This window comes from Chiloscyllium plagiosum, chromosome 24, assembly GCF_004010195.1.
Source record: "Chiloscyllium plagiosum isolate BGI_BamShark_2017 chromosome 24, ASM401019v2, whole genome shotgun sequence".
Classification (NCBI taxonomy): Eukaryota; Metazoa; Chordata; class Chondrichthyes; order Orectolobiformes; family Hemiscylliidae; genus Chiloscyllium; species Chiloscyllium plagiosum.
Window position 1 is genome coordinate 31,731,727 of NC_057733.1, and position 24,109 is coordinate 31,755,835.

The 24,109-nt window shown below is 39.4% G+C and overlaps 1 protein-coding gene across 3 annotated transcripts in view; it reads right to left on the reverse strand.

The window, feature by feature from the left end:
• The window catches only part of rac3a (Rac family small GTPase 3a), a 39,149-nt gene extending 25,033 nt beyond the window's left edge, over nucleotides 1–14,116 (reverse strand). The window contains exon 1 of one of the 3 annotated variants that reach the window (XM_043714719.1): nucleotides 13,822–14,116. In XM_043714719.1, the coding sequence (XP_043570654.1) occupies nucleotides 13,822–13,856 (35 nt within the window). In that variant the 5' untranslated portion in view covers nucleotides 13,857–14,116. Of the gene's footprint in view, nucleotides 1–13,338; nucleotides 13,688–13,821 lie in introns of those variants that run through there. The other 2 variants (XM_043714717.1, XM_043714718.1) reach the window with 2 other exon arrangements.
• Between the last annotated feature and the right edge of the window lie 9,993 nt (nucleotides 14,117–24,109).

Sequence of the window (24,109 nt, forward strand, 5' to 3'; positions counted from 1 at the left end):
GGATAGGTTGATGCAGGTAGGGTGATTGGTCAGCGGGAAGGATAGAGCAGATAGACAGGTAAGAAGATGGGCAGGTCAGGGAGGCTAGGGAGGATGGGGAGGGCTAGACATGGGACAAGGCTGGAGGGATTTAGAAGCTGGTGAAATCAATATGGAGGCCATTGGGCTGTAAGCACTCCAGGTGAAATATCCAGGTGTTGTTCCTCCAGTTTACGTGTGGCCTCACTCTGACAGTGGAGAAAGTGAGTATTGCAGATGGAGTGTGAGAATCAAAAAGTATCGTGCTGAGAAAGCACAGCAGGTCAGGCATCATCCGAGGAGCAGGAAAGTCAACATTTTGGGAATAAGCCCTTCGTCCTGAGAAGGGCTTAAGCCCGAAACGCAACTCTCCTGCTCCTCAGATGTTGCCTGACCAGTTGTGCTTTTCCAGTGCCACACTTTTCAACTCTCACACTGACAGTGGGGGAGGCCAAGGATGGACATGTTGCCCGGGGAGTGGGAGAGGGAATTAAAATAGATGGCAACCAAAAAGTTAGGTTGCTTGAAGCGTGCAGAGCACAGATGCTTCGCAAACCGGTCCCCGTCTATATTTTTCTTTTGCTATTTTTGTAATATGTAGTCTTACCTGCTGGTATACACTGAGGTTTGTACATTTTGTTCTTTGCTACCACACTAAGCACTTGACGTGGAGATGCATATGACCACATACACAACCTTGTGCACACACGTGCACACTATTTTGTATTGCCCAAGTACAACCTTCAGTTAAGAAAAAGCTTTCATGCATGCTCTTACAGCAGTCCACATATAAAATATTCCAAAGAATCTCAAATTAGAATTGGGTTAAATGAATTTCCATTTGATCTTTGGAAGTCTGGTGTTACAAATTTTATTTCTTTTCCTCTTGCAGCACATGGGCATTGTTGACTGGCCAGCATTTATTGACCATGCACGGCTGCCTTGAGAAGGTGGTGGTGAACTGCCTTTTGAACTGCAGCAGTCCGTAAGCTGCAAGTAGACTCAGAACGCTCTTAGGGAGGGAATGACAGGCTTCATTCCCATTATATGCTGCTCTTGTCCTTCTAGATAGAAGGCTTGGAAGGTGTTGCATAAAAATATTTGATGTATTTCTGCAGTGCATTTTGCAGATATACACACTGCTGCTAGTAGGTGTGAATGGGAGGGACTGGATACTTGGGAATGTGGTGCCAAACAGTGGTGGCTTTGTTCTTGATGGTGTCAAACTTAGAGTACTGTTGGAGCTGTTTTCCAGTGGTTGGAGTCATAGCTGGCACACAGGAAGATGATTGTGGTTGTTGGAGTTCAGTCACCTCAGATCCAGGACATTGCTGCAGAAGTTCCTCAGGATAGTGTCCGAACCCCAACCACCTTCAGCAGGTTCATTAAAGACCTTCTCTCCACAAGGTCATAAATGGGAACATTCAGTGATAATTGCATAATGTTTAGCAGCAACTATGATATCTCAGGTATTGAAGAAGTCTATGTTCAAATATAACAGGATTTGGACAATATCCAATATTGGGTTGACAAGTGCTAAGTGACTTTCGCATCACACAAATGCTAGGTAATGACCATCTCATGACATTCAATGGTGTTATCATCACTGAATGTCCCACTATCAATATCTTCAGGATTACCATTGACCAGAAACTCAAATGGACTCAGTGGCTACGTGCAAGTCAGAAGTAGAAATACTGTGGTAAGTGCCTCACCGTTTTACTCCGCAAAACCTGTTTACCATCCACAAGACACAAATCAGAAGTGCGATGTAATACTGTCTATTTGCCTGGATGAAAAGAAGCACTCATGAAGCTTGATACTATCCAGGTCAAAGCAACCCACTTGATTGGCACCATGTCAACAAGTATCCACTCCCTCCATGACCACTTCCACCTAGAAGAACAAGGACAGCAGACATATGGGAGTATCACCTGCAAGTTTTCCTCTAAGTCATTCATCATCCTGTCTCAGAAAGAACAGCAAAATATTTCCACGTCACTGGGTTAACATCCTGGAATTCCCTCTGAGGGCATTGTGGATTTACTTTCATCACATGGATGCACCAGTTCTAAATGCAACTCACCACCCCCTTCTCAAGGACAACTCAGGATGGGCAATAAATTCTGGCCAGCCAGCAATGTCCATGTCCCATGTGTGAATAAAAGACTAAGTGGCCCAGGCAAAACCAAGAATCAGTTAGTGAACACACTCCATCACCATATTGTTGGCACAACCCTTTGACAAACATATGGCACCCTGCAATTCTAAAGGACAAGTGCAGAAATCGGTAACAAACTGCACTTCACTTTTCTTTCACTTTGAATTCCGAGAACCAATTCTTGAAAATAAAGGCTATTATAAATTGCCCCTCAAGCTGCATTGGCTAATCTCACAGTGGTAATGATCCCAGATCTCAACCAACTGATGCATATTTAGCTCTTGAGTAGAAGGCACACAAGGAAAGAGACAATTCCAGTTCCAAACTACTGACATTATTGTTTTTGGGTCGGTTTTCCTGAAGCCATTTTTAATGATCTTTTATCTTGGTCTCAGTGGGCATGAGTGCTGAAATGCCAACTGCATTTTAGATACAAGACTTCAAAATTTATTAAATCAGCTGCCAGCATAAGAACTGCAGTAGTGTCCTATTTCTGGGCCAGACGTCCTATGTACTCCATGCACATGTTCTAACATGTCTGAATAGATTGACTTTTGAATTCCAGATTAAGAATCTAGTATGAAAGACACAAAAAGTGTGTGTAGAATGTGCTTGGATCATCTTGTTCTTATGCTTTCCTTCCCCAGCCGTATGGAAACAAATTGCTACTAGTCAGGGTTTCTTGTTCCTTTTTAAATAAGTGTCAGTGGATTATTCCTAAACGACAAATTTTGTGTAATTAACTGCAAACTTTATATAATACTAGTGCAAGTTATTAAAATCAGGTGGGGGTGTGGTGGTCTAGAATGATGAGCAAAATCAATATTTTGGGAAGTAACAATACCAATTTCAATGTATAAGTGTATATTTCTTGTAAATTGAAAATGTGACAGAAAGGCAGAAGAGTTTAAAAACCTGTTTTAAAAAAATACAATCATTTTAGCTAACACTATGGTTAAGCACATGAGCTGTTCAAGACAGGAAGGTCCTACACTTGACTGCTCATCTCTGTAGTTAGCTTCTATATATAAAATATGCATGCTGTTGCTAATCACTATCCAGAAAATATCTATATACATGGCCGATAGTAGGAAGACCAGATTGAACTTAACGTTGTCACCCAACAGCTGAATATCCTGCCATTAACAAAGCATTAACATTTACTTCAGTGACATCCATTGAGCAGTTCTACTCCAGGATCAGACTGAGTCTGTACCTTTAAGTTAGAAGGATGCAAAATGTGAGGCTAAAGATTTTTTTTAAAAATTCAAAAATCAGGAACCAGCAATGATGTGGGAATGGAGAGAAAAACACTTCATTTACAGCTGTTGCTGTATGTCTAAGAAACCTTTTTATCATTGTGACCTGTAAATTGACCATTAACAAAAAGCAGGAAAATCTCCAATTAGCATCAGGAGAAAAACAGCAAATTAAAATTACAGACATTATCTAAAATGGAACATAATATCTCATGATATTCTTGAAGATTGAAGCCTGGCAGCTGGGTAGCTATTTATACAGAATTTGCAGTGAATTTTCAATCTAATCTCTCTAGACATTGAACCAGATTTTTTTCAAACGAAACACCAACGAAAACATCCAGTCACTCTAATTTAATTTAGACATGAAAACATTGTCATTGGTTATAGCAGCGAAGAGTGGAATACCGTCGTGACCTACTCTACAACCATGGCAGGTAGGCTAGATTACAAATGTAGACATCCACTGAATCAAGTATTAAAATCAAAATATTCAAACAAGAATTATTTGATTTATCGTGTACTGCGGTGAATACAGCTAATACATATCAACAGCAGGCAACCAGCCATTACTGAAATAATGCTTTGTACCTCCCAATCATAGAAGACAGAGGAAGATAACAGAAATTACTCAAATCGTGCAATATATTGTACTTCACCCCCACTTCAAAAAGTGTATATTAAAATGTAAATTGATCCATGTACCCTGTATATGATTTTCAGATACAATGAGTAAACCAACATCACCAATACTCAAAGATTTAGGAGGTTGGGCTGCCAAATTGTTTCAACCATAACTGCAACAGAAATATGATCAAAATAACCAAAAATAAATCTACATATCAAAAATATTCCTCAGTTGGAATGCAATACAGTACTTATCAAATTAAACATTTGGTAATGAAAATAATTTATTTCCTCTTTCTTCCTACATGTTGTCAATTCACCATCCTTTACTTTCTGACTGGGCATCTCCGTCCATTTCCATTACCTTTAATCTGCTCTCTCAATCTCTAATTATGTCAAATCTGATTATCAACTCCACTTGATGGGTGTGACTGTGAAATTGATTGATTCACCTTAATTAAAGATCCTGAAACATCTCATACTATCAGCAGACATGGAATACAAGCAAATCTTCAGTTTGTTCGACTTTTACTTTGGGATTAAAGAAGAATTTAGACATTAGGTGCTTTCTTCTGCTGTCCTTTTGCCAAAATTTCCTCTCTCAAGCAAAGCACACAGTTTTGAAGAAGAGTCTCTACACCAGAAACATTAATTCTGTTTCTCTCTTCGCAGATACTGTCAGACCTGCTGAGTTGTTTTAGGAATTTGTTTTTCTCCCCCAAGTATCTACAAGAATCCTGTTCACATATATATGTTTCATTTCAGTGGCTTTTCACCTTCTGACCAGGAATGAACTCAAATTTAATGCTTAGTATATCATAACTCACCTTTCATGTCTTGCTTTTCTCTTACTTTGCTGTTGGCCACAGGTTTAAAAAAACTAAATCTTGTCCTAAAACCATTTTATACATAAAACTTAAGGTGAGCAATCTGTTATAAACTGTGAGGTTACTCTGTTAAGAGATCAGAATATATTTTGGATTGTGTCAAACAGAAACATAGAAATTGCTGCTTGGTTCCTTACCAAATAAATATTTCTACAAAGACTACTTCACAATTGTACATTTCTTTCCACAGCACCATTTATGCTCGGTGAGATGACGCAAAGAGAGAGCATGTTTGACTCCATTATTACTTAGAAGTATTTTAAACTCTTCAGACAAACTGTGGATCATTACCTAATACTAATTTTTCTGGCAACCCAATGTCTTAAAATCTCAATAACTTGGCATTTATCCACTTATTACAGCTATTCACTTAATCATGGTACTTTTTGTCTGCATTGGAATAAAAGAAACCTTTTCGTTTCATTTGATTTCTTATTGAGACACATTTCACAACTTTTCACCAACTCTTCAACATCTTCATCTACCTTTGGATAACAAAAGTTATTACTATTGCTTTGATATGCACGATCCCTCTGTGCTCTCGATGAAGTTCCTCTTAGAAATCTCTAAATCTTGGTGCAATAATAACTCTTAAACCCCCAAAAAAAGTCTCAATCCACAAACCTAATTTCTAAGTAGGAAATACTTGCCCAATCTTTAGGTCAGTCATTCATGACATAATTGGGCACTTTACTGAGCAGCACATACTTGAGAGTTGTGTCACTAAAATGTCTTGCAGACACCAGAATGTCATCTGTGCATGCAAAGCAGCCACAGGTAACTCAGGTGACTAGAAACTGATCAATCTTCAGGGGAAATACTGACAATACATTTGCATGGTCTGTAGTATAGTATAGAAGTGTAGTATTTAATATCATCCCAATGGCTAATTTTATCATTTGGTTCTCCTTGCTCAAAAGGCCACATTTTGCTCTCATGACACTTTTTCAATATCAAACAATCTTAAATCTGTAAATAATCAAATATTCTTCAGCCAAATCCTTCCCACCAGTGTGACTTTGTTTCTTCCTCCTACCAATGGCAAGTAATTGGATGTACCATCATTTTTCACTCTAACATTAACTTCACCTGTCACTGGAATACTATTTTGGGATTCTTTTTCCAAGATAATTATCACCATTATATGAAGAATTTAAAGTGAGTTGTGAATCAAGAGTTTTCATTTTTTACGATAAGCTTCAGTCCTTTTACTCATCTTCCATGTGCTGTTTTTCTTACTCCCTGGTGAAGTCTTGCTCAATAGCAGTTTCTGTTTCCATATCTATCATACACATTATTTAAGAATTTCCAATCTCAACTAATTTTAATTCTACCATCGTCTTAACCTGCATTATGGGTGCAACCTGTAGCATTACTATTTCCTGTATGATCAATATTCTTATAGACAGATAGCATCTAAATTTCTAATTCAGACTGTGAATTTGATGCTATGTCCTGGATCTCACTGAAATCTAGTATCCTTCCCCTGACAGATTCATGACACCAATGGACAATACTGAAACATGCTATCCCTTTTACATTCAGGAATAGCACAGAACAAAGGCAACATCAAGTTCTCCTGCAGTCTTCTGATTCACCTAATCTTAGAGGATTCTACATTCCCATCCCTCAATGGCTTCATTTCTGTTTTCCAAAATCATCGTTTCAGGTCAAAAAGCGACTGTCAAATTTATAATCACTTTTATCTCATCCACTTGGGTTAATTCCAGACCCAGGTTACAGTTTTTAAAAAGGTAATCCAAACCATTGCTTTGCTCAACAGTTAAATCACAGATTATTAGAAAATAACCTGCACCCTAATGGCTTCCCTTCCTTGTTTCTGTTGTGGATTCTGAAACAATACCTGGCAGTATATTGGCACTGAAAGGGTGTACATGTGATAATACACATGCATACACCATCACTACAAAAGCTTGCTTGTGACTGACCACTATGGTTCTCATATTAGAATAAAGTGGTGACTGGAATGTTAAATAGTGGTAATCATACCCATCTACTTCTGCCAATATAATCATTACCTTGCCTCCAGAGGCAGGGGCATAATCTCATGCTGTGCCCAGATCAAAGTATTGATGAGCGGATAGTCAGCCTAGTTCTAAACAAATTTTAGCAAGCTGATCATGGAATTACTGCATTGCAAAGGAGAAGTTTCTCAAAACCAAAGCCTACTATTTGTAGTTTCTGAGAGAAAAATGAGTAGCACTCTCAAATATACCCTTTCAACCACAATATCAAAGACCAGTGAAAATGCCCTCGAACAACAATGGGTACTGCACTTATTTAATCAGTATAATACAATTATCCTAGGTGCAAACAGATGGATTCATGGAATACAATCCCAAAACTCTAAAATTTTAAAAATTCACAATTGTACTGGCTAAATATAGAACATATCCATTAGGCTAGATTGCTTGTGACCTTTGAGACACAAAGCAAACGAACATCAATTTCTATACAGAATTCTTCACAGAATATACCTTCTGACAGGTGTCACGTATTCATCAGAATGTTATAGTATTTTAAAAATATTAAAATAATTCATCTATCTTTATGAACTGCAACTGCAAAAAGCAGCTCAAAACAGGTTAGTTTGATAGGGAGTGGCACTTACAACATTCAAATATTTAAGTTCATATCATGTGAAAATATGCACATCAGGTTTTGGAGCACAAAATCTGGAATGGGGAGAATAGGCAGAAATTACAGAAAGAAATGTTGTTGAAAGCAGAAAATAAATACTTGGGGGTAAATCTTTTTGTTTATCAAATACTCACTACAAAACAATGCAATTCTCAAATTCCTATTAAAAGCCTCACTGATTGTTACTTTCATAATTTATAACCAAGACAACGCTTCTTTGATTAATGACCTGAAATTAATTCTGCAGTGCTACACAATCTAAGGACTATAAATTATGCAGCACAACACAATATACGTTTAACATTAAAACATTTACTAAAGAGCTGTAGCATTTTAAGTCGTCTGTCCGTTACATTGGAATTAAACCCCCAACAAGTTCTCAAGGTGCAAACCAAACAATTAATGTTGCTAAGTAACCAGACCCCTAATTCTTTGTCAGAAAGCTGCATCATCTGTCAGTCGAGATAGCACATTCCAAGCAGAGCTCACTATCTCACACTTCTCTCAAGACCCTCCTCATTGGTTAGTGATGATGTAATGATTAACAGGAAAGAAACATACGCACACACAGAAATCCAAAATGTAATTCACCAGCAAATGGGATCAGCTGAATGCAGCAGTTAGTAACAAAGCTTGTCTCGTATGCCCAATGTCATCTTTGTAGCTCACATACCATGACTCCACACCCTTCCCCATCCCTCCCCAAAATCACTTCTTTAAAAGAAAAACAAGAAAGCACACTGAACATTCTCCTTCTAATAAAGCAATAAATTAAAACATTTCCCTTTTTGTTTTTTAAATTATCTCAAAGGTACTTGTAGCCTCCAGCACTTCAGGCAGTGACCCTTCCTCATTCAAACCTAGATACAGTGTTGGCAGGATGGTCAATGAGATTGGATATTAATATGGAGTTCAATTTTTTTTCTACTGGCAACTGTGCTCAGGTCACTGGGAAGTGATTAGAGTGAAAATCTACTAAGATTTTCCCCCTCCCTAACTGGGAGTGCTGAGGCCAGCAGAAATATCCTTACGGCCATCCCAAGACAAATACCACAGTACAGACAATTATGTAATCTTTTCCTTCCAATTTGAATTAAATCTCAACATTGTTATTAACTAAAAGATTTCATTTAGAAACTTTACTTAGCCATAATGAAGATTTCAAAAATAATTATATGATTTGCACTTCACGTCAAGCTGACTTCCAATAAGACAGTCCCACTTTCCCATCACACACTTGTATAAAAACTGTAGGTTTCACAAATCACCAATGCCAGCCCCAGAGATTCGTCACAAATACACAAAAATGCCAATGTAGTTCAGGTGAATGTCAAAATTCAGTATTAAAGAAGAGCAGGGTGCTTTCTGTTTATTCTAGTCAACATTCATACTTCAAACAAAACAAGCTAAAAACACAGCTGAGCTTGGCTGGAGAACTGTTGAAGTATTTACCCAAATAAAGTAGCAGTCACTAAAATAAATCACTTATTCTCCAAACACATCCAGCTGCTGATAGAAAAAAACTGAATCTATACACCATCTTATGGTAAAACAATGAAAGAGTGATGCCACAAAGGTGTACATGTAGAAACATTTCACAAGTTATGTCTAGAGCAGTTTCCCTAGTATACCTGCCTCAGACATGGCCATGCGATCACTAGCTAATTTGGTAGCAGCTGTTCCGCTCTCCTGGCTTAAGCCAGGAAATATAGTAAAAGTGAAACACTCTTGAAACAGGAAAGCAATGGTTTGAAGTTAAACAAGAACATATGGTGTTAAGAAGGTAAGAACTTCAGTTAGAAAGTCATTCATGAAAGATGAATACAAAAATAAAATTCCACTTAGAAAAGAATTAGAAGGGAGAATACCTATATCATGCAATGATGACACTAGGGACCCAGGTTCAGTTCCACCCTTTGGACGATTGTGTGTGTGGAGTTTACATATTCTCCCCACATCGTGGGTTTTCTCCAGGTGCTCCGGTTTCCTGTCACAGTCCAAAGATGGGCATGTTAGGTGGATTGGCCATGCTAAATTGACTGTAGTGACCAGAGGTGTCCAGGCTAGATGGATTAGCAATGGGAAATGCAGAGTTACAGGGTAGGGGGAATGCTCTTTGGAGTGTCATTGTGGACACGATGGGCCAATTGGCCAGCTTCCACACTGTAGGGATTCTATGTTTCTAGGGATGGGCAATAAATGCTGGATAACCAGCAACACCAATGTTCCATGGCAGAATACAGAAAAAAAAACTGATGACATTCTTAAAATATGATCATGAATGGCTTAAGTAGAATTACTAACAGCATAGTAACTTGGTATGACTGATAAAGCCATGATCGACGCAGTCAGTCCTCTGTTAGCATTACTCTTACCACCTTATGTTGGCATCAATAGGGCACTTGCATTGGTTTCCATGCAAGAAATGGAGGGATATGGACCAAGGACAGGCAGAATAGTTTCGTTTTGTGTGACATCATGTTCGGACAACACTGAATTCATTACCACAGAAGGCTGTGGAGGCCAGTTCATTCAACACATTTAAGACGGAGATAGATAGCTTCTTGAGTATCAAGGGTTATGTGGAGAAGGCGGGAGAATGGGGTTGAGAAACTTATCAGCCATGATCGAATGGTGGAGCAGACTTGGTGGGCTGAATGACCTAAACTCTGCTCCTGTGTCTTATGGTCTAAGATTGTCGATCTTGTGCTGTACTATTCGTTCTAAAAGAGGACTCAGATGGCATATATTGTATAGTATATAAGTATAGAGATTTCAATTGATACACTATAGAATATTCGCACATTTTCATTGATTCTTTTGTGGAATGAGACTATTAGTTGCTGCCCATTCTAACTGCCCTTCAACTGAGTGACTCGTTAGGCCACTTCAAAAACCAGTTAACAGTGAACCACATAATTATGGATTGTGAGTCACAGGTCTGATCAGACGAGGATAGCATATTTTCTTCCCTAAGGAAGATCAGTAAAGCAGATGGGTATGGCATGCCAGTTTTTGATAAGTTTCATAGTCACCATTACTGAGATTAGCTTTCAATTCTAGATTTTGGTTATATACCTACAGAATAGGAGAAGGAGAAAGATTTGGAATGTAATACAAACCTCTTCCATCCTTCAAGAATTAGAATAATGCTTCCTGGTTTGCAAATTAAGCTCAGCTCATGTAGTCTCACAAATCTTTCTATTTAAAGATGATTGGATATTTAAAAATCAGATTATTCAATACCAGTCAGCATTTATGGTAAGGTTAACTGGCATAAAAATAACTAATTAATTAATGAACACACTCCAGGGCAAAGTCCTGGTAATTTACTCATTCTTGCAAATTTTAAACAAGGATTGAGGTCGCTCACTGAAAGAGTGTTTGTTGGCAACCTCTTTATTGTTACCACAATGCACACAAAATTTCAAAAGGAGGAATGCTCTATTGATGCAGCAGCTGTGCATATAACTAAGTAACTCACTCACCCAGTCGACTCTTAGGCTGAGATTTGCTAGCTTGTGTAGGGGTCACAGTTGAAATCCTGTATGTGTGCCAATATCCAGTGGCATCTCACTGACTTTCTTAGTAAAATGCTGATGACATAAAATATATGGGCAATGGAACTGGAGTTACATCACAGGTTGCAGCCAACCTGTTGTAGGACCAATTAAAACAACAGCTGAAAGAATCACATGACTGGATGATGCCAGGTATCACTTCATAGTTACACAAGAAAGTCATGGAAAAAATGTCAACCGTAAACTTTTAAAACTCATTTGCATGGATATTTCTCAGCGTTTTCATAAACTGATGTAAGTTTGCCACTTTCTCCTGGCTGACTGATCTGTACAATAAAAGCAAAGCATTACGCATGTTGGAGATGTGAAATTAAAACAAAAGTGCTAGAAAATCTCAACAGGTCTGGCAGCATCCGTGAAGAGAGAATCAAAGCTAATGTTTCAAGTCCAACATGACCCTTCTTCATATTCTGATGAAGAGTCATATCAGATTCAAAACATTAGCTTTGTTTCTCTCTCCACAGATGCTACCAGACCTGTGGAGAATCTCTATCACTTTATAATAGACCCATGATTGGTTGTGTAAAATGCTGCGTGAATACAAATATTAAATCAGTTGTGAAGCAGTTATCCATATGTAAATCAGTGATCCCCAACTCAAAACTGATTTTAATACCGATATTTAGAACTAGGAATATTGGCTATTGTATAGTGTCCAAAACTCTAGGTATTATACAACATGAACTTGGTAGAGACTTACCATTTCCTTCTCAACCACTGAAACCACAGTGTTTATTTTTCTTCTTGTCCATTAAGTAACTTCCCTTCCAAAAATATGCAGTCAACAGTAAGAAAGTTACTTATTTTCTTCAGCAAAAAATATCACTCTCAATTTAGACATACATTTTTAAAGCAAAAATCCAACCCAACATCACACATTTAAAATTTTAATAGCTTTTGGATTACAAAAAGCCTTCACTACAGCACAGACCTCCAGCTGCAAAAGTTCAATGCCTGTAATTACATCCTTAATTTCACTGCCAAAATTCTGTATCAGCTGGCAAAGGCAGAACCACTGGAAAGCTTTGGGGAGAGGGGAATTAGGGAGACATGTCGTTCACAATCATCAGTTATTTCATCCTTCTCGCTGATATTAATCTCTCATTCCCCAGTTCTTTTCATGGGTTTTTACTTCTGGTTTATTGGTAACACACTGTCTCCTTGTTGTGATGCTTCAAATGAATGTAGAGATCCCATGCCACTGTTCAGAAGCAAGCAGCTTCTCTGTTCAACTGGAAACATACATATAAAAAACTGACAACTTATCCCAGTGCTGATAACTTTTGCACAAAAAGACAGCTGACATATAGTCACTTAACTGTCCACTAAGTAATTTGAGGTGTACAAAGCTTATTCAAGAACAACGTTCTTGTTCACTTCTCTACACATGAACTGTTCCACTTAATGGCTTGGTGAGTTGATGAGATCTGTATGGCAGTTATCCAACCCATGAAATGAATAGTTCAAGGGGAAATTAAATGAGACAATAAATCTGAAAATATGTACACACAATTTGAAATCTTTGAGCAGTAGACTATTGAAAAGGGATCCATTACTTCACAAATGAGTGCTATAAGCACATCTTCAGCTCAAATAAAAATCTGACAGTCACGCATATAGTTTGCATACATACCAAGGTTTTATACAGTCGACTACCTCTTATAAAATATCTGGTGTGTTCGACATACCACCACTTAGAGCATCAGTGTTACAAGACAGCAGCATGCATCAAGGCTCCGCATATGTACTGTACATATTCACAATGCCAATTTCTCAGATTGCACAACCAGATTCCACAGTCACATCTATCAAAAACCAAAATCAGCAACTCGATTATAACCATCACCCAGTCCAGACAAGCTGGTTTTACCAGAGTGCCTATCCTGTGTTGAGCCACTATCCCTCTCGCCAGCCATCTTGTAGCACAACTGTAGCTAGTTATTTACTCTATGAAGGGCTGTGCGAACCAAATCACAAATAGATACCAGCCATTGTGCTTCCACCACAGCGCACAGAAACACATGCATTTACACACATTTCAGTTGTCGGGGCTGCGCTCATCTCTTCCACACTCGGTACACGAAAACTTTGCGCTAATCTCTTTCACACTCTCCCTCCCAGGTCATTTAGATCTCAGAAATTACCGAGGGTCCCAGCCGCCTTTCACTCCAGTGGGGTGGGAAAGGTGAATAAACAGCGAGCGGTTCAGGAGAAACGCTGGGGTCTGTGAGGAGGACAGGGAAGAAACCAAGAATTGTCGCTTTGAAAAGGAATGCTCCACACCAGGCTGGGGCTGGGGCAAGTGTCTCGATTGTTCCTCCACCAACACAATCTCGGAAACTCGGTGGGAGAATAACATCTATTTCATATTTTTTAAAAAATATATCGAAGTAGGATGCAAAAAAATCAAAGCGTCGCCTAATGTAACGGATGACACAACAATCCTAAATGCAATAAAAAAGAAATGCTCCGTTACAACGTGACTTAAATTTAAATAAAAGCAATGATTTTTCTTTATGCCTCGCAGACACAGCCCAGGGGCTTGCAGCAATGTTCATTTTCTTTTGTAATTCCCCCTCCTCCTCCTCTCTCTCTCTCTCTCAGGTGATGGAGATGAACGGACTTACCCGTCCCCAACAACCACACACTTGATGGCCTGCATCGGGAGAGATTCCTGCAAATATCCCTCAGCACAACAACTTCCACTTGTTTAAAAATACACGGAGGGGGGGGAGGGGGATGTGAGGGGAGGGAAGAGGAAGGGGTGGAGAGAAGGAAGGGAGTGTGAGTGAAAGAGACAGAGAGAAAACACACACACAGCCGACTATTTCTCCCTCAGGCTCCGAGGCGGTGAATCTCCGCAAAGAGGAGCCGGTGCGGCTGCGCTCGAGCCCCAGCGCCGAGCACCTTCGGTCATTTCCGTCAGCGGCGGAAACAGCCGAAGGAGAGGAGGGGGCGTGGCCATCGCTTTAACCCGGCACATCTTGGGCTCCTCCCACACTGCAGGCACGTGGGCTTCTCGTTCACTTCACCCCGAGGTCGGCCAGTCAGTTGGTTTCCAATGTAGAATAGTGCCCACAGCACACTTCTTCACACGGCTGGAGAACTCCCTTCTCAGCATCACCTGAGGCGTTAAATCACTGTCAGTCGTCTCGAATGAGAGGCTCATCGTTTGGTGAGACTATGGCAACTTTACATTTTTACTTTTACAACTCCCCATTAACCCCCTCCCCGCCAGCAAACCTACACTGTATTTCGCCCTTGTTCATCTCCATCACCCTACATCCACTCTGCGACACCATATCACCCACTTAGAGTCATAGAAACGGAAACACCCTTTGGTCCAACTCGTCCATTTTGAACAGATATCCTAACCTAATCTAGTCCCATATGCTAGCACTTGGCTCATATCCCTCTAAAACCTTTATATACCAATCCAGATGCCTTTTAAATGTTGTAATTGTACCAGCCTCCACCACTTCCTCTGGCAGCTTATTCCATACACGCATACTCTGTGTGAAAAAGTTGCCCCTTAGGTCCCTCTTAAATCTTTTCCCACTCAACCTAAACCTATGCCCTGTAGTCCTGGACTCCCCCACCTCAGGGAAAAGACCTTCTATTTATCCTATCCATGCCCCTTATGATTTTATAAACCTCTATAATGTCAGCCCACAGCCTCTGACATCCAAGAGAAAACAGCCACAGTCTATTCAGCCTCTCCCTATAGCTCAAATCCTCCAACCATGGCAACATCCATGTAAACCTGTTTTGAACCCTTTCAAGTTTAACAAGATCTTTCTGAAAGGAAGGAGACCAGAATTGCATGCAACATTCCAAAAGTGGCCTAACCAATGTCCAGTACAGTAGCAACATGATGTCTCAACTCCTATATTCAGTGCCCTGACCAGTAAGGGAAAGCATACCAAACACCTTCTTCACTATCCAATCTACCTGTGACTCTCCTTTCAAGGAATTATTACCTGCACTCTAAGATCTCTTTGTTCAGAAACACTCCCCAGGACACTCAAATTCACCCCCACATCCTAACCTATCCACATTCACACCAACAAATACTCCCAACTTAATACCTCCAATCAACCCCACTATCTACTCACCATCATACTACATTCAACCCTCTCGTTCACCCCTAACCCATCACATCTTCAACCAGTGACAATAATCTACACAACCAATCCTCCCCTTCATCTCCTTCCCACCAGGCACTGAACCCCACCAACCATTATCTATAGCCTAAACTCCCACCCAACTACATCCTCAAACCCCCAACACCTACATTCCCACTAACCCCATTCTTCACACCTCTAACCTGACCGAAACCTCACCTCAATAACTCAAACTATCCTTTCATTAGCTAAGTACAGGCCCATTCTCCCAACCTGTCAGGATCAGTTTGCAATAATTTACTTTCTTTCACAATAATAATATTTGTACAAATATTTATACAACCTGAAAACTTGCAGACATTCCCCCAACATATTGGTCATTGATAAATGTGGCAAAAGGTAAAAGGCCCTAACACTGATTACTGTGATACATGACTGAAAATTAGTCTACAAGCAGATCTATTGTGCAAGCCATTGCAAACACTGCCTATGGGTGTTTAAGCAATTATTAATCTGTTTTATCAGGCGAATCTCACTCAGTTTTGGGCACTGCTACTTATGATATAATACAGATTCACCTGAATATCAGGGTTTAAAAGACTAAATTATGTCACCAGGTGAATAAACTTATGGGAAATTTAAGAGGGAATTAACAGATGTTTAAAATTATAAAATGGTCAATACAAATAAGTTATTTCCTCTAGTGAGGAAAATCCTAATCTTAGTGGGACATTCAGGAATAAAATCAGAAGGCACATTTTCACGCGTAGGGTTGTGGAAATCTGGATTAGCTGCCTCAAATGCAGGTGATGTTGGGTCAATCAAAATGTTCAATTTTTTTTTTCTTTTTTTTTCTTTTTCTTTTTTTTCTTTTTTTTTCTTTTTCTTTTTTTTTTTTGTGTGTGTGCAGGTGTGAGACACAGTGAAAGACACAAAGTGCACCAATCTTTATTCAATTTCCACCACCAGGAAGATAGGAAAACACCCGGGTGGCCAGTGACAAACACTGCCCTTCGCATCAAAGGGCAGTGCTGTGTGATCAAAACAGTGAAGGGGTGGGTAGGGACTAAATCAAAATAGAGTTGATCAAAATGTTCAAGGCAGATATCAATAGATTTTTATTGGATGACAGTGATGAGGAGGGTGGATCTGAGACACATTAATCGAGTTGAGGAACAGATTACCCAGATCTAATTTAATTGAGGAACACTCTGAAGAGGCTGAATAGCCTACTTATGTTCCTGTGTTCCCACAAATCATCATATCTAAATTATAAAACGTTCCTTGGGAAATAATATGGATATGCATGAATTGTGAATTTGGGGATGTCACACAGAGTCATAACATTGCAGCTGTTGGCTTTGTGTCAGAGATACTCATTCCATGGAATGTTCCCAGGCATTTCAAATCTATTTTACACTTTATGTGCCTATAACACAAGGATTATCAAATCTATGCAGCCAAAAATATTTGACATTTTGTGGCAAGCTCTCTCAACATTATGGAGATTTGAAATGAATCAACATTGGGAGATGTCTAGCTACCGAAGCATGCTGAAATGAAGAATGCAAGAAAAGATAGTGAATTCTTCAGCTATTTTTCTGAATTACAATGCTCTGTAGAATAAAGGAATAGGAAAGTTGTCAGGTATTACACAACTTGAGTTTTGCTGCAGGACAATGGTAAAACTGATCAGCTAACCTCGTTGTATATTGTGCTAAATCATGAATAACATTAAGGCCGTCACATTTGGTCCTGAAATGTGCACAGTCTATGTCAAATAACCCACGAAAAGTAAAGTATCTTAAAGGTTTGGGCAACAGTGAACCAAACTGCCTCACCCTGCTACAATGCAGTAACAACTTGGATAATGATCACTACAAACAGAATGCTGCAGTAAGCCAAAAAGAACTTCTGTCTATCATACAAATGAATAATACATGAATTTCAGTGCAGGTGTGATGTTAGCTATGTAGCTGTGTGTCCAAAGGACTGATGGATCTTATCAAAGTGTGTATCCCTTCAGCAGTTCATAATAAGGAAAGTTCTGACAGCAGATAACCAACCATCCTTGCAAAACTCAGAAGTGTCCAACATAGGTGTGACTCCATGTCATCTGCTATACAATTCTGACCATATGAAGAATTATGCTGACAACCAATTTAGAGTTTGGCAAACTTGTGCGTACTCAAATCTACATAAACTAATATAAAGGGCTTTTTTTCAGACAAAGAAAATAGACATACTCACTGCTTATTTCAATGCAACAAAATAGGTGACAATTATTTTCTGGTTAATTTCTCAGGGCAATGTCTTCACCAGAGTCAACCTGCTGTTTAAAATTTATATAAAGCTTGGCAGTTAACTGTAATTCATCCATTACTCATGCATTATTCATAGCATCACCTCTAGTAATCAAAGTCCACTTGTCAATGATCAAGACTCCCCTATTACACAGTATAAGTGCTGTTTTCAAAAGTGTAAAGAATTTTTATCTTTCAGATAAGACAGGAATTCATTGTTTAATGTATTTGATTATATTCCTTTTCTTATACTTCAGTGGAAATATACTTTAGTAATGAAAAATTATACTTTTTAAAGATTATACCAAAGATTGATTATCCAATGGTGAACTTACTTTTTCCCCAGTAATCCTACATTTTGTTGCCTGGCATCTGGGAGTCTAGACTTGAACACTCTCAACCTTGCTGATGCATTTGACAGCAATGACCTCTCGAACACGCATACATGCCACATGGCACTAACACTGTCTATTTCCATCTCTCATACATCACTCTAATTTGCTCCTGAATCAACTCAACTGTTTGTGAAACTGTCATCCATTCCTTTGTTATCTCCAAGATAGTCCTGACTAAGCTCCTGTCATCCATAAAGTTTAGCTTATACCAAAACTCTGCAGCCTGTTTCCTAACTACTCTTTTACTCATTCTTCCTCAATGCCCTGCATGAACTCCCAGGAAGCAATGCCTTAGTTTTAAAATTCTCATCCTGTTTTCAGTTCCCTTCATGGCTTTACTCCCACTTTGTCCCTGTAATCTCCTGCAGCTCTCAACGTTCAAGGACATTTGTACCTTTCCAATTCTGGCTCCTTGCATATTCCTAATTTTAACTGTTGCACCACTGAGAGGTCACACATTCAACTACCTAACCTCTCCAGTTTCCCATTTTAAGATTTTCAAAACATACTTTACTTGACCAAACACTTGGTCATCATTTTCACTGTTAGATTGGCTGCCCATGTCTGTGCAGGGTCGAGATGTTTTGATGTGCCCAATGGCATCTGTCCATAAAGATAGACTGTGGTGGTGGAGGAGGGAGGGTGTATATCTTGGGTGACAATGTCATTCCTGACGAAGGGCTTATGCCCGAAATGTTGACTGTGCTGCTTCTCAGATGCTGTCTTACTTGCTGTGCTTTTCCAGCACCACACTTTTTGACTGACACTCCAGCATTTGCAGTCTTCAATTTCTCCTTACACGGGAGTGGGTTAGAAATATAAGTAAATGTTATTAAATCTGATACCTTAGGCCGCCTGCCCACCAACATTTGCTACGTTTTGGCCAGCTGTGCGGTCAGGAGAGTTTATCTCAGGCAATGATGGTGTCAGGAAGGTGCAACACATGAGGGTCAGTGCTGCACAATAGCATGGTGTACATAGTTGCATGGCAGTGTTGTAAACATGACATGTGGATGACACCAATATTCTCCTGTGAACACCCCATGACCATTCTTAGATGCAAACCCTTCTCAATGAGGGTGCATTTGCAGCCATCCTCCTGGACATTGTGCTATGTCCATGTGCTTCATGATGGAACTAACATCGAGCAGTCCTCTGCCACTGGCTTTTAGCCTTAGTGTAAATGTGTCGCTGAGATGCCCACCATCACTGTCTCTCGCCAGGTTCCCATTCTGCCAATCACAAAGACTTCATATTTCACCAACTCATCACCCAAGCTGAGGTTCAGCGTCTACAACCAATGCCATCATATCTATGACAGCTGTGACCCACTCCTTTGGGCACCGTGACTGGCCAGTTCTAGCCAATAGCTACACACATCCTGAATTTTGTCCCCAATCATGCCAGATCACTCCCCAATGGCCTAGCCCGTATGGAGACTAAAGACTGACCATGACCCATTCCCTGAAGAACAAAGGCACAGAACCTTGTATAAAGCTATCTTCACTGGACACCTGTCTGTGACTGATGTCAGAGACTGTATGGGAGGCTGCCTTAGGTTAACTGTTCTGATTACCCCAGACAGGTGCCCCCAGGGAGTGGAGTATGGTCCACTCCCTAAAGAATGTCACACGTGTCCCATTGCTTGCTGCAGATGCAGAGTTTGCTGAGACATAGTACAGACTAAAGCTTGATGTTGTCCACTGATGTAAGAGAAGATGTAGGTATCCTTGACAGAACCCTACATAAAGGTGGCTATGCTGTGCAGGCTATTGAAATAACACCTCAGCCCGGTATCCCATCACCAAGTCACCCTTTATTTACATGTGATGAGTACTTGACAATGATCATCTCTGTGAACAGGGTGTCTGATATTTCTATTTTTGTTTGTTTTGTTTCCTTTTTTTCTTGTTTTGTCTCTCCACGCTATTGTCTAACTGCAGTAGTGCTTATTTTTCCCCAGCATCAATGTCGTGTGTGTGCAAGTGTCAGATGCAGTGAAGAACAACAAGTGTGTAAATCTTTATTTATATTCCACCACCAGGAAGAATGGAAACACCTGAATGGCCAGTGACAAGCAGTGCCCTTCTCAACAAAGGGCAATGCTGTGTTATCAAAAAGTTAAAGGGAGGACAGAGATTAAATCAAATTTAGAGATGGAGGGGAAATAAAACACTCCACTCCCTGGGATGCCCCCTTCTCCTTGAAAATCTCAAGAGTGTTGGTGGACATCACAAGCACCTTCTCTAGGGACACCTGGGCTCTGACTAAGGGTTGCTTGATTAGATGTGATTAACAGCCTCAGTCAGGGAACTGATATTATGAGGTCCATCTGCCTGATCTCATTACAACCACTACAGTTATGCGACTGCACCAATTGCCAGTGCATCTCTCCATGTGACTACTGTGATTGCTGGTGTGCTCAGTTTCGTAAGTGTGAGATTTCAAGGGTACAGTGTCAGAGCATTACATAAATGTCAGGATGGGGTTGGCGATGACTCCCTCAAAGTCAAATGCCAAGGCTCATGGCAAAAGTGTAGACATGTCTGGTGCTCATGGAATGTGCCATACTCTGCAGCGTTTGGCCACAGGAAATACAGGTCATTTCAATCAAGCAGTGAGCTTAACTTGCCAGGTACCTGCTGATTTCCATGCTGAGTTTTCCTGATGACTAGTTTGTAAGCAGAGTTTGGCAAGATTATAACTATGATGTATTCTGTTAACAAGCTGTTTACAAGCAATTAAGAGCATCAATTGGAAACTCACCACTTGCTGGTGAGAATCTTGTCACACCACTTTAAGAACGGGAAAGTTGCAGCCAGATGATCTCAACATCAAGGCTACCATCCTATCCGATTGCACCACAGATCTTGCCATAGCCCAGGTTCTCATAAGATTTTGCCCAATGTGTGGAGTTCATATTGACGTGTTCAGTAATTTTATCCCAACAGAAACTTTATGAATTCAACTCAAGTTGCTTGAACATCCAAAGCAGTTAATTAACTATTAAATAATGAAAAAAGATTAACTGTTTGCCTTCTTCTCACCTACTTTGCAGCTCCTTTAAATCATCCTGTTCTTGTAGAGACCCATTGGGATTTGTATCAATGCTGTTTATTTGAGCCTAATAAAAATCTGCAACTGCTCAACATTATAAGCAAGTTAGTTCCACTCAATATGCATCACATACCAAATTATTTGGCACTGGACTTAGCATAATGCTTGAGCCAACAGATTCAACTTGAGAATTTATGCCATTGTTTTCTGAAATCATAGAAAAAAAGCTACAACCTGAAATAGGCATACTTCAGCTCAATGATCCATTTTTGAATAAAAACTGGCACAAATGTGTTCAGCCACACACAAGATTGCATTTGACATGAATAATTCAGATTAGATCATTAATTGTTTCAGAAAATGTGCAAGGCATTTTGCATTGATGTAAACGCAATTTTCAGGTTGAATGCTCATGTTGTGAATTGAAAAAAAAATGACGCAAAGTATAAGAGTGCAATATATTTGCTTTTTTATGCTAAATAATCACTGAGTGGGTTGTGGAGTCAACTTTGAGGAAGTAGATTTGTCTTAAGGCTATTATTGTGCAGCTGAAAACAGCAGTGATGAAGCAGGCTGTATGTTTGCCTTTGTCTGCAGTCAGTGTACTGTTGAGGTACATCAGTAGACAAAATAGTGTAATTTGATAAGGCATATGCGAAGTGTGGCTCATCTGTACAACGACGACTTCCCGATCTCTCTCTTAATATTAAAAAAATGTTTTTTGCTTGTGCTATAGCAGTGATCTTTAGAAAGACAGACAGCGCATACTGTACAACACTCTATGCAGTGGTTGTTGTAATTAAAGGTTTAACTTGAAGAATTTGCATGTTGAAGACTTCCACTATTATCTTTAAGAATTGGACGCCGGTTCTGCCCTAATCCCATTTTTCAACAAAAGATGATAATTTTCTCTCATGAGAAAATGAGAGCTCAGACACATTGCTCTAAATGAAACAAAAATAAAATTTTATTTTTTCAAAAAATTTACAAAATAGCTCAAACATTGTAGTTACATTGCATAGACCCATAAATATTAAAATCATACATAAGTCAATTTTATTTATATGCAAGAGATTTAAAAGTCATCACCACCATAAAAAGGGATCATTATATTGACAAGTGACTGCAACAATGAACTATAGAGGTCAAAATGACAGTTGTAGATCTTGTAACACTTTAGTGAATGTGCTTGAATAAAAACCATCCCATTGAGAGCCATCAATACTAATTTTCCAACAGCAACCCCCAGCACATTATATAGGTACAAAGTTTATTTTATTGCTGTAAACATTGCATTCTATTAATATTTTCTAATTAATTATCTGAAAAAAATGATTAAGAGGAGAAAATCATTAGGTCTTTATTATGTGTTTACTACCTTTGCCTTCAACAAAATGAAAATGCTATTCAGGTCAAATTCTGGTTTAGAAAGAAGTTTTTAGCAGCTTCTGCTGATTCTGAATTAAGTATGAATCTCTCAGATGTGAATATATAGTGAGTATTAAATTTGACAGAGTGACTGGGGACAAGGATAGAGCTTATATTCCATTGTCAGTGAATTTGCAGGCAGAAAGCCTGTAAAATACCTCAGTGGTCTTCCCACTTGCCTCCTGCCTCCTGCCCAAACAGATTTCTGCATCATTTTATGGTGGGATGGCAAAGTCCTGGCTAGCCAGTCTGCCCTTCCCCAGTTGAGATCCTTAAGTGGTCGCTTAACACTTCAAGGCAGTTTCCTGCCAATTTTCAGGCTGGTGGGAGATCAGGGTCAAGGTGGGAAACTCAGAAATCCTACACAGGCCTTGGGGAGGAAAGCAGGAGCTTGGATGCCCCCATAAACAGCCTCTTTTCAATAAGTTTTGTCCCAACATGGTCTGCTTCTTGCAGAAGCTCCTTGCGGCTTCCCCATTCCTTATTTCAGAGGACAGCTCACTCCCTGTCCTGGGATCTCCGCACTTACCTGGTCCTGGACTTGGGGGACTAATGTAGTCCCAGTCCTGTCCGTTGCAGCTCTGGCACGGCTGGGACGAGAGAGCTTCAGCCAATTAATGTTTCATGGAACATTAACACAGCTACAGATGGCCAATATTGGTAGTGAGAAGATCACCATCAACTCAAGTAGTGTGAAGGGAAACGCCGTCATTCTAAATGTTCTGGCTTAAATGTCCAAAGGTTTAGACAACCTGTCAAATGAAATACGTATTTTCTTCTTGCAAAAGCCTTATACTTCTATTCATCCACATTTGTTTTGAATTGTTAATATGCTTTCAAACAGAAGTTACTATTTTCTACATAGCCTTGGACCTGTGGGAGATGTTTTTGATCATCAATAAACCACAAAAGTCACATTTTAAATAATGAATTACTTTACAGCCTGTTTTTAAACTTATGGGTAGGCTGCCTAAGAGAGATAGTAGTAATATCTCCACTGCTGAAGCTGATCACAAACTCTTTTGTCATATCTCACTGCTAGCCATGACAAAGCTTCCGCAGAGCTGCTCAAGACAGCAGTGAAAGCAAGAAACAGAGCAAGATTAGAGAACAGAAAACAAAATATGCCCTTTACTGACATCAACTGTAATAAAAGGCTTTGGCAATGTTCCTGGATTTCCAATGTTTAATACGTCAATAAATTCCAAGTAAAGGCATATTCTTAATCTCTATGCCCTATCAATCTCCTAGTGACTGCAGTGTGGGCAGAATGGAAAGTTATTTCTTTCTTGGCTTATAGTGGTACATGCACTGATCAAATAGATATTTCTCCAAGAATGTACAAATTTTCTATCTGCGTGTCATCTCATTATCAGCAACACCCTCTTCAGTGAAGAGACTTTTTGATGAAAATATCTATAACATATGCAAAGAGCAAGAGAAAAGTATATAATTCACAAAATAAAAGTCAAAATTGCATTAATTTTTCAAAGTAAATCAGACATTACTGCAATTGTATTACTATGCTTTTTTTCTATTCTCTTGTGGGACATGAGTGTCACCCATTCCAAGCTGGCCATAAGAAGGGTGTGGTGGGCTGCTTTTTTA